Source organism: Bombina bombina, chromosome 6 (assembly GCF_027579735.1).
Source record: "Bombina bombina isolate aBomBom1 chromosome 6, aBomBom1.pri, whole genome shotgun sequence".
NCBI classification, from domain to species: Eukaryota; Metazoa; Chordata; class Amphibia; order Anura; family Bombinatoridae; genus Bombina; species Bombina bombina.
This window is the reverse complement of record NC_069504.1, coordinates 242,412,868-242,427,356: the sequence shown is the minus strand read 5'-3', so window position 1 is coordinate 242,427,356 and position 14,489 is coordinate 242,412,868. Positions and strand designations below refer to the sequence as shown.

The 14,489-nt window shown below is 40.7% G+C and overlaps 1 protein-coding gene across 1 annotated transcript in view; it reads right to left on the bottom strand.

Annotated features, from left to right (window-relative positions):
- The window catches only part of CAPS2 (calcyphosine 2), a 314,122-nt gene that overhangs the window by 53,569 nt on the left and 246,064 nt on the right, over window positions 1–14,489 (bottom strand). The window contains exon 15 of the mRNA XM_053716776.1: window positions 3,102–3,256. Coding sequence (XP_053572751.1) covers window positions 3,102–3,256 — 155 coding nt within the window. The remainder of the gene's footprint in view (window positions 1–3,101; window positions 3,257–14,489) is intronic.

Sequence of the window (14,489 nt, the reverse complement as noted above, 5' to 3'; positions counted from 1 at the left end):
TCCTCATCAGAAGAGGATGAGTTATTATGTTGTTGGTCATTTGAAATTTCATCAGCTAAATGAAAAGTTTTAAAAGACCTTTTACGTTTATTAGAAGGTGGAAATGCAGACAAAGCCTTCATAATAGAATCAGAAACAAATTCTTTAAAATTTACAGGTATATCATGCACATTAGAAGTTGAAGGAACTGCAACTGGCAATGTACTATTACTGATGGAAACACTATCAGCATGTAAAAGTTTATCATGGCAACTGTTACAAATGAAATTCGGTGGAATAATTTCTACAATTTTAGAATAAATGCACTTAGCTTTGGTAGAACCGATGTCAGGCAGCAATGTTCCAGCAGAAACTTCTGAGACAGGATCAGATTGGGACATCTTGCAAGAGAAAAAACAACATATAAAGCAAAATTATCTATTTCCTTATATGACAGTTTCAGGAATGGGAAAAAATGCAATAGCATAGGCCTCTGAAAACAAAAAGCAAGAGGCAAACAAACAAGGGGTATTGAAATAATGAAAAAGGTTTGGCGCCAAGTATGACGCACAACGTAACGTAAACTCTTTTTTGGTGCCAAAAATGACCGGAAATGACACACTTGCGTCACTAATGACGCCGCTGTGTGAAAGGTCTCGGCGTCACGTATGACGCCGGAAATGACGAAGTTGCGTCATAAACGTACCTTTTCGCGCCAAAAAATGTTTTCGCGCCAAGAATGACGCAATAAAGTTTAGCATTTGACGCACCTGCGGGCCTAATACCCGCAATTTGCAAAAAGTAGTCAATTGAAAAAAGACTAAACCCCAGGTAAGAAATACATTTCTTAAAAATGTTTACATTCCCAAATATGAAACTGACAGTCTGCAGAAGGAAATACATGAACCTGACTCATGGCAAATATAAGTATAATACATATATTTAGAACTTTATATAAATGCATAAAGTGCCAAACCATAGCTGAGAGTGTCTTAAGTAATGAAAACATACTTACCAAAAGACACCCATCCACATATAGCAGATAGCCAAACCAGTACTAAAACAGTTATCAATAGAGGTAATAGTAAATTGAGAGTATATCGTCGATCTGAAAAGGGAGGTAGGAGATGAATCTCTACGACCAATAACAGAGAACCTATGAAATAGACCCCCGTTAGGGAAATCATCGTATTCAAATAAGTGATACTCCCTTCACGTCCCTCTGACATTCGCTGTACTCTGAGAGGAATCGGGCTTCAACAATGCTGAGAAGCGCATATCAACGTAGAAATCTTAGCACAAACTTACTTCACCACCTCCATAGGAGGCAAAGTTTGTAAAAAGTGAATTGTGGGTGTGGTGAGGGGTGTATTTATAGGCATTTTGAGGTTTGGGAAACTTTGCCCCTCCTGGTAGGATTGTATATCCCATATGTCACTAGCTCATGGACTCTTGCCAATTACATGAAAGAAATATAAATGAGGACAAAAAAATGTAAAAGTTTAAAAGTACTCAGTCCTCCTCTCAGTGAAGAGAGACATGTCTAATAACGATCTCAGACAAAGTTTAAGTCATAATACACTTAAAGATTAGGAAAACTAAACGACCGGCAGCGAGAAAGAGGAAAAAACGCTGAGAGAAAAATGGACCAATTTTCTGAGGAAAAAGAGGCGCCGTCTCATAAGTAACGGTGGAGGACCGAGCAGCACATGTATTAAATATTTAATGTCTAATACTGTCCGCATTATTGCCCCTTAAATCTACAGCTAAAACAAAGCGCTACTGAGGGGAGAGACGAAGGCGCCAAAATCCTCTTTCTTGCACTAACAGAGTGCGTAAGCTGTCAGGACAGATAAAATGGTGCTAAGGTTACAATAAGCGCATTCAGCAGTATTGTCCGTGCCATACACAGCTGAGGCAATACTAAAAGGTTACATTTCTAACTCTTAAGATTCCCCGAAATCTTACGAAGAACACCAATCTCCATGATTTAAAAGAGATAAAATGGCAGCTCTAAGAAATCAAACGTCCCAGCTAAGGCAGTTAAAAGAGCTTCAGCGACATAGTTCATCCACCGAAAAAGCTCTTACATGTAAGGAAAAATTAAAGAGATATTTTCCTATAAAAACCCCTTCCTGGGAGTTAAAAAAAAAAATATCCAAACTCCTCAATAATAAGAGGAAAAAAGGGTCACATAAACCCCGTACCAGAGGGATCAGGGCTGTCAGCAAAAAGGATAAAGCGTGCGGTTGTCTTTGATTAGTTTTAGTAAAGAGAGAACCGCCGCTCCAAGGAGGGAGAATGAAAACTCAGAATTTGACAAATTTCACTTGAAGGTATATATCTGATTAAAATATCTCCATTATCCTTTGCCCACCCTCACTAAAGGGTACCCAGCAAAAATAATAAAAGTCACTCACCCTTAATGCCTTATTTTGTTGACCACTAGCCATGGGGGCAGGGATACAGGGACTTACGGTTAGAAGTCTTGTGTGTTTTCACCAACTCCAGGTGTGATAGAATCAGCAAATCTCTAACAGGGACCTGTAGTCAACAGAAAAAACAGAGTAACCAACCCTGGTTTTCTATAACAGGGGTAACAATGTTAGAAGTAAAGCAAAAACCACCTCGCTGCCTTCTAACTGCTAAAAGCCACTATTACTCTTACTAAAGAGATTGACATGGACACAGCATAGCCTGAATCCTTGCTTGCAGGGAAAAGTACCCATTAAAGGATTAAAATCTTCAGACACCATCTTCACACATCCTCCCTTGACAGAGGCAAAGAGAATGACTGGGGATTATGGGTAAGGGAAGTTAAACTAAACAGCTTTGCTGGGGTGCTCTTTGCCTCCTTCTGCTGGCCAGGAGTTGAATATCCCACTAGTAATTGGAATGACGTTGTGGACTCTCCATGCCATAGGAAAGAAATTTCTTTTTTTGAAAGAAAGTAGTGCATATCTGTCTATCTCTATACATACATACAGTTAATTAAAAACAACCTTCAAAACAGAACTGATTTTTCAAGATTTATGCAGTCATCTGTTACACACGATTCAATAAATTATACATCAATGCATCACATTATTTAAAAAAAACTGTAAATATTAAAGTATATATACCTTTTCAGAAACTTCCAAGTGAAATGTTTTAAGAGCCTGTTTAACTTCAGTTTTTCCTATAAATCCACTGCCATTTCTGTCAAGCTGACGGAAGTATTTTCCTAAACGCGTTAAGGTTCGAACGGCTCTATTTCTCAGTTTCTCTGTCATAACATCTAGACATATGTGAAAGAAAATGTACAGATTTAGTTTAATTTCCAGCAGTTTAAAAAAGAAGACTGTCCTGTAAAATATAGGACAGCTGGGAGCTCTGAATCATCTCTCTTCCCTCTCTCCTCTAAACAACAGACATATACATGCATATAGTGCTTACAGGAGCAATAGCACATCGGTGGTGCATACACAGAGTAAGACTATAGTTTTGACAATTTGGAGGAGCAGCACAAGTGGGCAGAAGGGCAGGAAGGATGAGCACATACTAAAAACACTTGTTAAGGGGATATTAAATGCAAAACTTTTCTAACACACATATGCAATTAATAACAATACTAATAAATGCAACTCACTTTAATTACAGGTGCTGCCATTTTGGAACCTAGGTCTCATTATAGGTATCTTAAGAAGAGTAGCTGCCCATGTTCAAATACATCAACACTGCAATGTAGGCAAATCTAGATTTCACCCTAGCAGCACTCATTACTACTAAGCTTTTAAATTGTATTTAGTGTTTAATATCCCTTAAGGAAGGCATGCATGAAACAAACACAAAATAAATATAAAAATGTTCAACATCAATGTGTTCTTTTTATTGATTTCAAAGCAGTTCTAATCAGTAAGAAGAGTTGTCAACTGAGCTCCAGATTACAAGTGGCACGCTATTTTTTTCCTGCTAGCACGTAAACTTTGCTAGAGGTAAACTTATCGAGGGCGGGTTATCGCGCGTATTACAAGTTGAAAGTAAAAGCATGCTAACTTCAGAATTTTTGATACTGCGGCTGCGTTAACTTCTTCTTCCCATAGACTTCAATAGAGCCCGCTGTTCAGAAACAAACTAACATTTATTGCTTGCACGCTAAACCGACACGCATTAGACCAACTGCGAAAGGTAGTTATGAATATTTTACATTCCAATGTTCTTAACATAGAAGAAAATGCTTGTTTTTTTGTTGGTAATTTTGTAATGTCTTAATTCTGTAAATAAATAGCTACTGAAACGGTCATCCACTGAAAGCTATTTTTATGCAAAATATATATATAGTTTTCATTGCTAAATAAAGAAAAATCAGATGCTCTATTTCTGTGTAAAAGGAGTGATAGACAAAATTGCTTAAAATAATCCAGTACTTTGGGCAAATTATTCTCTGAAATCCCTGGTAATGTTATTCTACAGCAACATATCAGAAATATTTGTAATTACAAGTTGTTTACTTCCCTTTAAGAGCCATTCATAGCAGCAAAATATACATGGCCAAAGTGAAAGTACAACATGACAATTCATCATGATGGTGTCTGACAGTTTTGAAAAATAGTTTTTTTCACTTCAACCAATACCCAAGACGCAGATTTTTAATTTTTTAATTTTTCTGCAATGGGACTTCTTGGTAGTAAATTTTTCTACAGGTCATTTTGAAATAAAATTAATTTTTAAGTCGAGCAGCGCTGCAAAGCAAAAGCGCTAACAATTCCTGCATGTGTCCTATTCTTTCTGCAGACGTGTTGCATTTTCTGTGATGACATCTCATATCACAGCATGTTCTGCCTTGTGGACCATTACTATTAAAGGGACAGTATACTTGAACATTTTTATTGTTAAAAAGAAATTACCCATTCCCCAGTTTTGCATAAAAAACACTGCGATATTAATACACTTATTACATCTGTGATTACCTTATATCTAAGTCTCTGCAGACTGTCCCCTTATCTTAGTGCTTTTGACAGATATGCATTTTAGCCAATAAGTGCTGACTCCTAAATAACTTCACGGATTGAGCACAATGTTATATATATATATATATATATATATCACAAATGAACTAGCACTGTCTAACTGTGAAAAACTGTCAAAATGTACTGGGATAAGAGGTGGTTTTCAATGCTTTAGAAATCAGTTTGAGGTACCTAGGTTTAGCTTTCAAAAAAGAATACCAAGAGAACAAAGCAAATTTGATGAAAGTAAATTGGAAAGTTGTTTAGAATTGCATGCACTATCTGAATCATGAACGTTTAATTTTGACTAGACTGTCCCTTTAACCCCTTAATGACCAAGGACGTACAGGGTACCTCCTACAAAAACTGTCAGTTAATGACCAAGGATGTACCCTGTACGTCTTCAGAGGTTTCAAGCGGTGGAAGTGATCCTGATCGCTTCCAAGGTATTGCAGTGATGCCTCGATATTGAGGCATCACTGCAATACCTTTTTTTACCCACTGATGCAGAGAGAGACACTCTGTGGCCCTCTCTGCATCGGCCAGCGATGGTGCCGATCGTTGGTGTGTGGGAGCCATAGCAGGGAGGTGGGTGGGTGGCCCATCGCCCTCCCTGATCCGGTGCGTGCACGTGGTTGGGAGCGCGCAAGGGGGGGGGGGCGGCTTGCGGGAGTGCGTGCGCTAGTATTTTAAAATAAATTACATTGAAGGTGATGGGATGGAGGGAGAGGGAAAAGGGGGGATTAAAAAATGTTAAGAAAGGGATCTGGGAGGGGGGCTATTGGGGGGGGGGCAGCTACACTACAGAAAATTGGCTTTTTGTCAAAAAATAAATAAAACGCACTTTTTTTTTTGGCAAACTGGGTACTGGCAGCTGTCTGATGGCAATGGCGACAAATAGGTAGGGTGGGTCAGGGAGGTTGGGGGCTAAGGGGGGATCCAACACTGCAGAATAATAAAAAAAAATTTGTAAAAATAAATAAATAATAAAATACATAAATTATGCTTACCTGATAATTTAATTTCCATCAAGGGGAGGAGAGTCCACGACTTCATTCATTACTATTGGGAATTAAGAACCTGGCCAACAGGAGGAGGAAAAGACACCCCAGCCAAAGGCTTAAATACCTCCCCCACTTCCCTCATCCCCCAGTCATTCTGCCGAAGGAACCAGGAACAGTAGGAGAAATATCAGAGTAAAAAAGGTGCCAGAAGATGAATACATTTAGGGCCGCCCAACGGAGATACGGACGGGAGCCGTGGACTCTCCTCCCCTCGATGGAAATGAAATTATCAGGTAAGCATAATTTATGTTTTCCATCTAAAGGGGAGGAGAGTCCACAGCTTCATTCATTACTATTGTGAACATATACCCAAGCTCTAGAGGACACTGAAGGAAACCAGGAGGGTTAAAGGCGGCACCACAGCCTGCAAAACCTCTCTCCCAAAAACAGCTTCCGCAGAAGCAAAAACGTCAAATTTGTAAAACTTTGTTAAAATATTTTCCATAGAGGCCTCATTATTGAAGGCCCAAGACGAAGCCACAGCTCTAGTTGAATGAGCCGTGATCCTCTGAGGAGACTTATGTCCCGCTGTCTCATAAGCCAAGCGAATCAAGCTCCTCAACCAAAAAGACAAAGAAGTAGCAGAGGCCCTTTGCCCCTTGCACTTCCTAGAATACAACACAAAAAGAGATGTAGACTGCCTGAAATCCTTTGTAGCCTGAAGATAGAACTTCAAGGCACGAACCACATCCAGGTTATGAAGTAACCTCTCCTTTGAAGAAGAAGGGTTAAGACACAAAGAAGGAACAACTATTTCCTGATTAATGTTACGGTTAGACACCACCTTGGGAAGAAATCCCAACCCAGTGCGAAGTACAGCCTTAGCCGCATGAAACACCAGATAAGGAGGATCACATTGCAAGGCAGCTAGTTCACATACTCTATGTGCCGATGCATTAGCCAACAGGAAGAGAACCTTCCAGGACAGAAAATTAATGTCTATGGAATGCATAGGTTCAAACGGAACCCTCTGCAAAACCTTAAGGACTAAGTTTAAGATCCAAGGCGGAGCCGACTGTCTAAAGACAGGCCTGATTCTAGACAGAGACTGAACAAAAGTTTAAATGTCAGGGAGCTCAAAGAGTCTCCTATGGAACAAAACTAATAATGCCAAAATCTGTCCCCTTAAGGAACTGGCAGGAAGACCCTTCTCCAAACCATCTTGGAGAAAGGACAGAATCCTGGATACCTTCGCCTTATGCCAAGGATATCCATGATTCTCACACCAGGACAAGTAAATCCTCCACACCTTAAGGTAGATGTGATGAGTGACTGGCTTCCTTGCCTGAATTAGAGTATCAATCACACTTTCAGAAAAGCCTCTCTCTAAAATAGCTAAATACATAGATTTAATATCAATTTTGATGATATCAAAAATAGCATCACAGATAAAATAATTAGCATGTTGAAGCAAGCGAAAAATGCTAGACAAATCAGGATCTGTTTCCTGTTGCTCTAAACTTTCCAACCAAAAAGTTGATGCAGCTGCAACATCAGCCAAAGAAATGGCAGGCCTGAGAAGATAGCAAGAATATAAATAAGCTTTCCTTAGATAAGATTCAAGTTTCCTATCTAAAGGGTCCTTAAAGGAAGTACTATTCCATAGGGATAGTAGTACGTTTGGCAAGAGTAGAGATAGCCCCATCAACTTTGGGGATTTTTTCCCAAAACTCAAATCTAATTGCTGGCAAAGGATACAACTTTTTAAACCTAGCAGAAGGAATAAAAAGTACCAGGCATATTCCATTCCTTTGAAATCATATCAAAAATAGCATCAGGAACTGGAAAAACCTCTGGAGTAACCACAGGAGGTTTAAAAACAGAATTTAAATGTTTACTAGTTTTAGTATTAAGAGGACTAGTTTCCACAATATCCAAAGTAATCAACACCTCTTTTAACAAAGAACGAAAATACTCCATCTTAAAGAGATAAGTAGATTTGTCAGTGTCAATATTTGAGGTAGGATCTTCTGAACCAGGAACCAGATAGATCCTCATCAGAGAAGGATAAATCAGTATGTTGTCGGTCATTTGAAATTTCATCAACTTTATGAGAAGTTTTAAAAGACCTTTTACGTTTATTAGAAGGCAGAATAGCAGACAAAGACTTCTGAATTGCATTAGCAATAAAATCTTTTATATTCACAGGGATATCATGTACATTAGATGTTGAAGGAACAACATGCATTGTACTAGTACTGATGGATACATTCTCTGCATGTAAAAGCTTATCATGACAACTGTTACATACTACCGCTGGAGATATAATCTCCGCTAACTTACAACAGATACACTTATCTTTGGTAGAACTGTTATCAGGCAGCAGGAATCCAACAGTGGTTTCTGAGACAGGATCAGATTGAGACATCTTGCAAATGTAAGAGAAAAAACAACATATAAAGCAAAATAATCAATTTCCTTACATGGCAGTTTCAGGAATGGGAAAAAAATGCAAACAGCATAGCCCTCTGAGCATAGAAAAAAGCAAGAGTCATATAGGAAGTGGGGTTTAAATAATTAAATTATTTGGCGCCAAGTATGATGTGTAACGCAAAATGAAATTATTTGGGGCTAACAACATCCGGAAATGACGCAACTCGCGTCATGGCCGACGCAACCTTGGGCAAGGAACCTGGCGTCAACTAAGACGCCAGAAATGGCGAATTTGCGTTACCTAACGTACCTTTGTGCCAAAAAATTCTTGCGCCAAGAATGACACAATAAATATTAGCAATGTGCGGCCTCACAAGCCTAATTTTGCCCATGAAAATGACTGAAAACAGTCAATTTTGAAGAAAAGACTATACCCCAGGTAAGAAAAAATAACTTCCTAAATATGTTTTCCCAATTTTGAAACTGATAGTCTGCAAAAGGAAATATACATAAACCTGACTCATGGCAAATATAAGTACAATAAATATATTTAGAATTTTACATCAATACATAAAGTGCCAAACCAAACCTGAGAGTATCTTAAGTAATAAAAACATACTTACCGAAAGACAGCCATCCACATATAGCAGATAGCAAAACCAGTACTAAAACAGTTATCAGTAAAGGTAATGGAATATGAGAGTATATCGTCGATCTGAAAAGGGAAGTAGGAGATGAATCTCTACGACCGATAACAGAGAACCTATGAAAAGATTTCCTGCGAGGAAAACCATAGAATTCAATAGGTGATACTCCCTTCACATCCCTCTGACATTCACTGTACTCAGAGGAATCGGGCTTCAAAATGCTGAGAAGCACATATCACAGAAGAAAATCAAGCACAAACTTACTTCACCACCTCCATGGGGAGGCAAAGTTTGTAAAAAGAAAATTTATGCTTACCTGATAAAAAAATTTTTTTTTGACACAATGAGTCCATGGATCCTCTTAATTACTATTGGGAATATCACTCCTGCCCTGCAGAAGGTGGCAAAGAGCACCACAGCCAAGCTGTTAAATTTCACCTCACTTCCCTCCCACCCCAGTCATTCGACAAGGAGAGAAAGGAAGCAACAATGTGCAGAGGTGTCTGAAGTTTAAAACAAATCAACAACCTGTCTCTAGAACAGGGCGGGCCGTGGACTCATCATGTCAAAAAAGAAATACATTTATCAGGTAAGCATAAATTTTCATTTTAATGACACAATGAGTCTACGGATCATCTTAATTACTATTGGGAATCAATACCCAAGCTAGAGTACACAGATGATAAGGGAGGGACAAGACAGGGAACCTAATCGGAAGGCACCACTGCTTGAAGAATCTTTCTCCCAAAAGCGGCCTCAGTCGAGGCAAAAGTATCAAATTTGTAGATTTTTGAAAAAAAGTGTGAAGAGAGGACCAAGTTGCAGCTTTGCAAATCTGTTCAACAGAAGCTTCATTTTTGAATGCCCATGAGGAAGACACAGCCCTCGTGGAATGAGCCGTAATTCTCTCAGGATGCTGCCCAGCAGTTTCATAGGCAAAACGTATGATACTCTTCAGCCAAAAAGAAAGTAGCCGTAGCTTTCTGTCCCTTACATTTTCCGAAGAAAACCACAAACAAGGCAGAAGACTGACGAAAAAACGTTAGTCGCCTGTAAGTAGAATTTTAAAGCACGTATCACGTCTAAATTGTGCAGAAGCCTTTCCTACTGGAAAGAAGGATTAGGACACAATGAAGGAACCACAATCTCCTGATTAATGTTCCGATTAGAAACTACTTTAGGGAGAAACTCTGATTTTGTACGTAACACTACCTTATCCGAATGAAAAATAAGGTAAGGAGACTCATACTGTAACGCAGAGAGCTCTAAAAAAACATTCCAAGATAACAACTTAATATCTAAGGAATGCATGGGCCCCTTGAAGAACTTTAAGAACTAAATTAAGACTCCAGGGAGGAGTAACTGGTTTGAACACAGGCCTGATCCTGACCAAGGCCTGACAAAATGATTGTACATCTGGTACATCCGCCAGACGTTTATGTAACAAAAGGCAGAAATTTGACCCTTTAGGGAACTAGCCGATAATCCTTTCGCCAAACCTTCTTGGAGAAACGACAGAATTCTAGGAATCCTAACTCTGCTGCAAGAGAAACCGTTGGATTCACACCAATATAGATATTTACACCATATCTTGTGGTAAATCTTTCTAGTCACAGGTTTACGAGCCTGAATCATGGTCTCAATGACCGACTCTGAAAACCCCCGCTTGGATACAATTAAGCATTCAATCTCCACGCAGTCAGCTTCAGAGAAACTAGATTTGGATGAAGGAAGGGCCCCTGAAGTATAAGGTCCTTCCTCAACGAAAGTCTACAAGGTGGAAGAGATGACATTTCCACCAGGTCTGCATACCAAATCCTGCGCTGCCAAGCCGGTGCAATGAGAATCACTGACGCCCTCTCCTGTTTGAGTCAAGCAATGACTCGAGGAAGAAGAGCGAATGGAGGAAATAGGTATGCAAGACTGAAATTCCAAGGCACCGCCAGGGCGTCTATCAATACCGCCTGGGGGTCCCTTGACCTCGATCCGTATCTCGGAAGCTTGGCATTCTGATGAGATGCCATGAGATCCAATTTCGGATGACCCGATTTGAGAATCAGACTGGAAAACACTTCCGGATCGAGTTCCCTCTCCCCCGGGTGAAAGGTCTGCCTGCTTAGGAATTCCGCCTCCCAGTTGTCCACCTCTGGGATGTGGATCGCCGACAGACAACAAGAGTGGGTCTCCGCCCACCGAATTATCTTGGCTACCTCTGTAATTCCTCCCTGATGATTGATGTAAGCCACTAAAGTTATGTTGTCCGACTGGAACCTGATAAACTGGGCCGAAGCTAACTGGGGCCAGGCCAGAAAAGCATTGAAGATCGCTCTCAGCTCCAGAATGTTTATAGGAGAACAGACTCTGACTGAGTCCAAACTCCCTGAGCCTTTAGAGAGCCCCAGACTGCTCCCCATCCTAGAAGGCTGGCGTCTGTTGTCACAATTACCCAAGAGGGCCTGCAAAAGCAAGTTCCGTGAGAGAGATGATCCTGAGACAACCACCATTGAAGAGAATTCCTTGTATCCTGCTCCAGTAGTATTCGAGGAGACAAATACGCATAATCTCGGTTCCATTGACTGAGCATGTTTAGCTGCAGAGGTCTGAGATGGAAACGAGCGAACGGGATGATGTCCATTGCCGTCACCATCAGCCCGATTACCTCCATGCACTGAGCCACTGATGGCCGAGGAGTGAACAGAAGCGCTAGGCAAGAATCGAAAATCTTTGATTTCTTGACTTCTGTCAGAAAAATCTTCATAGATAGGGAATCTATTATGGTTCCCAAGAAAGTTACCCTTTTATTTGGAATTAAGGAGCTCTTTCCCAGATTTACCTTCCACCCGTGAGATCGCAGGAAGGATAACAACATTTCCGTGTGGGACCTTGCTTGTTGAAAGGATGGCGCCTGGATCAGGATGTCGTCCAGATAGGGAGCCACTGCAATGCCCGTAATCGAAGCACTGCCAACAGAGATCCCAGAACCTTTGAGAAAATTCTGGGAGCTATTGCAAGACCAAAAGGAAGAGCCACGAATTGGAAGAGTTTGTCTAAAAAGGCAAACCTTAGAAATTTCTGATGATCCCTGTGAATGGGAACATGCAGGTACGCGTCCTTTAAATCCACTATTGTCATAAATTGACCCTCTTGGACCAAAGGAAGAATGGAATGAACAGTTTCCATCTTGAAGGACGGTACTCTGAGGAATTTGTTTAGACTCTTGAGATCTAAAATTGGTCTGAAGGTTCCCTCTTTTTTGGGAACCACGAACAGATTGGAATAAAATACCAGACTCCGTTGCTGTATTGGAACAGGAACTATTACTCCCAGGACGGAGAGGTCCCGTACACAATGTAAGAACGCCTCTCTTTTTGTCTGGTCTACAGATAATCTTGAAAGCAGAAACCTGCCTCTGGGAGGAAAACTTTTGAATTCTAGTTTGTATCCCTGGGACACTATCTCTACTGCCCAGGGATCCTGAACATCTCGAACCCAAGCCTGAGCGAAGAAGGAAAGTCTGCCTCCTACAAGATCCGGTCCCGGATCGGGGGCAGGCCCTTCATGCTGACTTCGATTCAATGGCAGGCTTCTTGGATTGTTTTCCCTTACTCAAGACTAATTGAATCTCCAGGAAGGTTTAGCCTGATCGTGCTTGGGGGCGGAAGTGGAAGAATTTCCCTTGAAATTACGAAAGGAACGAAACTTACTCTGACGTCCCTTTTGCTTGTTTCTCTTATCATGAGGGAGAAGATGACCCTTACCTCCCGTAATATCTGAGATTATTTCCGTCAAGCCCGGTCCAAACAAGGTCTTGCCTTTGTAAGGAATCACTAAAAGTTTAGATTTAGATGATATATCCGCAGACCAAGGTTTTAACCATAAGGCTCAGCGGGCTAGAACAGAGAAACCTGAAATCTTTGCACCCAGTTTGATAACCTGTAGGGAAGTATCCGTAATAAAGGAATTAGCCAACGTAAGGGCTTATATCCTATCCTGAATCTCGTCCAAGGGAGTGTCTGTCTTAATAGCATCAGACAACGCATCAAACCAATATGCCGCTGCACTGGTGACAGTAGCAATGCACACAGCTGGTTGCCATTGTAACCCCTGGTGTACATATATCTTTTTAAGTAACCCCTCTAATTTTTTGTCCATAGGATCTTTAAAAGCACAACTATCCTCTATGGGTATAGTAGTTCTCTTAGCCAGGGTGGAAACAGCCCCTTCCAACTTGGGAACTGTTTGCCAAGCCTCAGAGTCGGCTATGGGAAACATCTTTTTAAAGATAGGAGATGGAGAAAAAGGGATACCCGGTCTCTCCCACTCCTTAGCAATGAACTCAGAAGCTCGGTCTGGTACCTGAAAAACCTTTATCGAGGAAGGTACCTCAAAATATTTGTTTAGCTTACTGGATTTCTTCGGATTAACTACGACCATAGTGTCGCTGTCATCTAATGTAGCTAAAACCTCCTTAAGTAACAGACGGAGGTGCTCAAGCTTAAACCTGAAGGATAAAACTTCAGTATCAGTAGTAGGAATTACACTGTCAGAGTCTGAGAGTTCACCCTCAGATGCTACCGAAGGATCCTCCTCCTTAGGCTTCTGGGAGGGAACATCCGAAATAGCAACAACTGCATCAGTAACCTCACCTACTGAATGTCTACTTTTCCTGTTGTGCTTCCCCTGCAACATGGGAAAGGCAGATAATGCATTGGAAACCATAGAGGGCAAGAGAGAAGCGATGTCTTGCAGCGTAACTCCAGGGGGAGTTAGAGAGGAAGCGCAGGGCACTGCATGTGTGGGCGATACAAGTTGGGACGCTTAAGGAGAAAGCTGTGGCATGTATTGAACATTGTCATTAGACTCCTGAACAGTATCCTCTTTGGAGAATGTTGGCTCAGAAAAAAGTCTCTCTCTGTAATTTAAAGTTCTCTCAATGCATGAGGAACAGAAAGGGATTGGCGGTTCAACATTGGCATCAAAACACAAAGAACAAGTAACATTTTGTAAAGTTTCCTGGTCCATACTGATTCACAATGAGTCCAAATATTAAATAAAAAGCTCACATTTTTAAATAAAATTTTTACAGGAAAAAACGTTACTCTCACTTTAAATTTTAAACGGTAACTTTTATTTTTTTCTGCAGAAATGACAGTAAGCCTAAACAAATACTGCTCAGCAGCTTAGCTGATGTGCCTACCTGCCTGATGACACCGGTCTTTTCTTAGCAGGAACCGCTTTCGGACAACGGATCTGGACACAGGAATGACAGATGAAAGAAGCTGGACTCCGTTTCCAAACACGCATATGATAAGCGCAATGCGTGTAATATCAACAGGAGCTGCACTGTTTCCTCTTCCGATCAGCAGGAAGTACAGGAAAAAAGGCACGCAACGGCAATTGTCGCCTCCTCTAGAACCGCCCATCGTGGGCGTCACAAC